The sequence below is a fragment of the Otolemur garnettii genome, unplaced genomic scaffold (genome assembly GCF_000181295.1).
Source record: "Otolemur garnettii isolate 467f Iridium unplaced genomic scaffold, OtoGar3 scaffold00116, whole genome shotgun sequence".
NCBI lineage: Eukaryota > Metazoa > Chordata > Mammalia > Primates > Galagidae > Otolemur > Otolemur garnettii.
In genome coordinates this window covers 1,668,951-1,671,483 of record NW_003852511.1, presented here as the reverse complement: position 1 = coordinate 1,671,483, position 2,533 = coordinate 1,668,951, and the positions used below count along the sequence as shown (strand labels likewise).

At 43.2% G+C, this 2,533-nt stretch overlaps 2 protein-coding genes across 5 annotated transcripts in view; one reads left to right on the top strand and one right to left on the bottom strand.

Moving 5' to 3' along the window:
• SIPA1L2 (signal induced proliferation associated 1 like 2) overlaps positions 1 to 2,533 on the top strand; it is a 234,625-nt gene that overhangs the window by 117,375 nt on the left and 114,717 nt on the right. The window lies entirely within an intron of this gene.
• The window catches only part of LOC111727654 (SOSS complex subunit C-like), a 984-nt gene continuing 593 nt past the window's right edge, over positions 2,143 to 2,533 (bottom strand). The window contains exon 3 of one of the 2 annotated variants that reach the window (XM_023517657.1): positions 2,143 to 2,368. In XM_023517657.1, the coding sequence (XP_023373425.1) occupies positions 2,162 to 2,368 (207 nt within the window). In that variant the 3' untranslated portion in view covers positions 2,143 to 2,161. Of the gene's footprint in view, positions 2,420 to 2,533 lie in introns of both variants that reach the window. The other variant, XM_023517658.1, reaches the window with a different exon arrangement.

The window sequence follows — 2,533 nt, the reverse complement described above, 5'->3', positions numbered from 1 at the left end:
ATCGTATAGAAGGTGGGCCATATATCACTCCATCATACCCATTGGGGGGAACTTAACAAATCTCCTTCTCCCCCTTTCTTAAGTTTGTGCTTTTCTCTAATATGGGCCTGTAGTTGTTAACCTACTAACCACTCTTGATACAAACTTATCGATGCTGGGGAATTAGCTCTTTCATTAAGCAGAAGTAACCATCCATTTTCGTTATGGAGGTCAAGGTCACCTCTTGGTAAATCGAAGTCTGTGAATGGTGGGCAAACTGGCATCAGTTAGAGTGGAGAACATGCCTGGCTTCATTCCCAACTCAGTCCTTGAACTGCTTTGTGCCTGAATTAACCATCTGTGAAATGGGCAATAATACACATCTCTCCTATAAGGAGCTTGTAGCAGTGCCTTACAGCAGCTTACAACATATCCCTCCCTACCAAGGGCGTCTTAAATAAATGTGTAAGACTTTTCTTTCTAAAAAGAACCTGTTGTCCACATCACTGATACAGCACTTAAAGGGTATTACTCTGTTTCAATGGTTGAAAGATGAAGAGAGAAAGTAGAGGAACCATGGCAGGGTGGGGGGGGGGGTGTCTGTCACAGTCAGCACCCCATTCCAAACACATCCAAGGAGTGCCACTAGTGTGACCGTGGGAGGCCATGAGTGCACCCGTACATACCAAGTGAACCTCACTGCTGAGTGATGTGTGGCTGAGTTTGCTTTGTCCGGAGTTTTTTTCTTTCTGATTTTACAGAGTCACTGACAAAAATTCATAAGGAGTTGGACACTATTAAATTCATGCGGGTGAACGGAGTGCCATCTAACAATAGCGCTATTCTAAGATAGAATTCTAAGAGATTCCTCCTTCCGAGGACATAATTGACGCAGTTCTTAACCTCTCTTCCTGGCCAGTATTGCCTCCCCAAACAGGTGCCCTTGAGCCTCAGGGAGCTCTTAGCATGGAGGAATTGCCCAGCCGCACATGCGAGTCAGCTCCACGGGTCCGGTCACTCAGGGTCATGTGACTGACAGTGGAAACACTTAGGCTTTCTCGAGCAGGGATGCTGTACAGAAGTGGCCTCAGTGCCACCCACTGCTCCCTGGAGGCACCTGGCAGGACTGTGTGCGATTTCAAGCCTGATAACCTTTTGGCCCCCAAAGGCCTTCAGTTGGCTATTGAAGAGGAGGAACTGATGCTCTGTTATTTCCCTGGGAAGAATAAAGACTCTAATATTTCTATGTAGTTCAGCTCCTATGGCAGTTAACTAGGAACCTTGGTGACATTTTGCTACTGGTGCAGTAAGTTGGAAGTAAAGGTCTTTGGAACCTAAGGTCTTAGAGAACCTAGAAGCTTTATAAAACCTACTCTGTATTAGTTCAGATCCAATATTTATTTCACCGTTTTTTTCCCTCTTAAATAAAAGCTGGAGAATGGTCCCCTTGTCAGAGCCTCCTCTGTCGCTCTCTCCTTTGATGCCTTCATCCTCTGCTTGTGTTGCCGTCCTCCTTTTGAACAAATAATACTAATCATTTATAGGTAGTTCCAGGAAACCTTGTGCTAGTGCCGGTCTCGTACTTTTTATTCTGTGTTTCCTAAGATTGTATCTTCGGAATACCATTCTTTTTTTTTTTTTAATAATTGTTTTTAATAGCGTTTAGTCACATCATTTATAATGGCGTGTGTTTATAAAAGATAAGACTGTTTGGTAATTTAGTCTTATCTAGAGTTTTTGTTTAGAATTGAGAATAGGGGAAATATAAATTCACAAAGATTATTTCAGGTTCTTTTGTTAACTATCAAATCAAAAGGTATACTGATACCAAACCTCCCAACACCAAATGTGAATGTAATTTATTTAAGCCTATTGGTTCACATGTTTATATAGCCCCCTCATTTTTTTAAGGTAAGTACTATAAATGACTCTTGAAAATCTAGTGTGGACCTGAAACATTCAGTCAAACCAGTTGGGGGCTGGGTTTTGATTTTATATGACCGTTCAATTCAGAGTCTGATTTAGAGTTAAAATTAAACAGCATTTCAAGACGGTTGCTGTCATGGGCAGCGTAATCAGTTCCTTAGACAATGCAGCTCCTAAAGCTCGCCATCATTTGAGTTACTGTTCCTTTGTTTTGTTTTCACTTACACATTCCTTTCTTTTAAAGAAGCAAAAAATATCAAAGTTCACTGAAACTCTGAAAGTCACTGTTTGTGTAGCACTGAATGATGGCAGCTTTGGCATTTGGTATTACAAAGTCACTTTCATCACAGATATTTTCTTCATTCTGGGTCAAGGGAAAGTAAAACTGGAAGAATAAGATTCCCAAATGCAGAGTCTTGAGTTGCGAAGTATCCGGATGAATGTGCATGAGCCTGCTGCAGGGCTGCTGTCTGCTGGGCTGCTCTGTGCTGCTGCTTGGCCTGATCCCCGAGTCCTTACTCAGAGCAGGGCTGGAGAGTGCCATGCTCCTCCAGGGTGACCTGGAGAGTGCCATGCTCCTCCAGGGTGACCTGGGGAGTGCCATGCTCCTCCAGGGTGACCTGGGGAG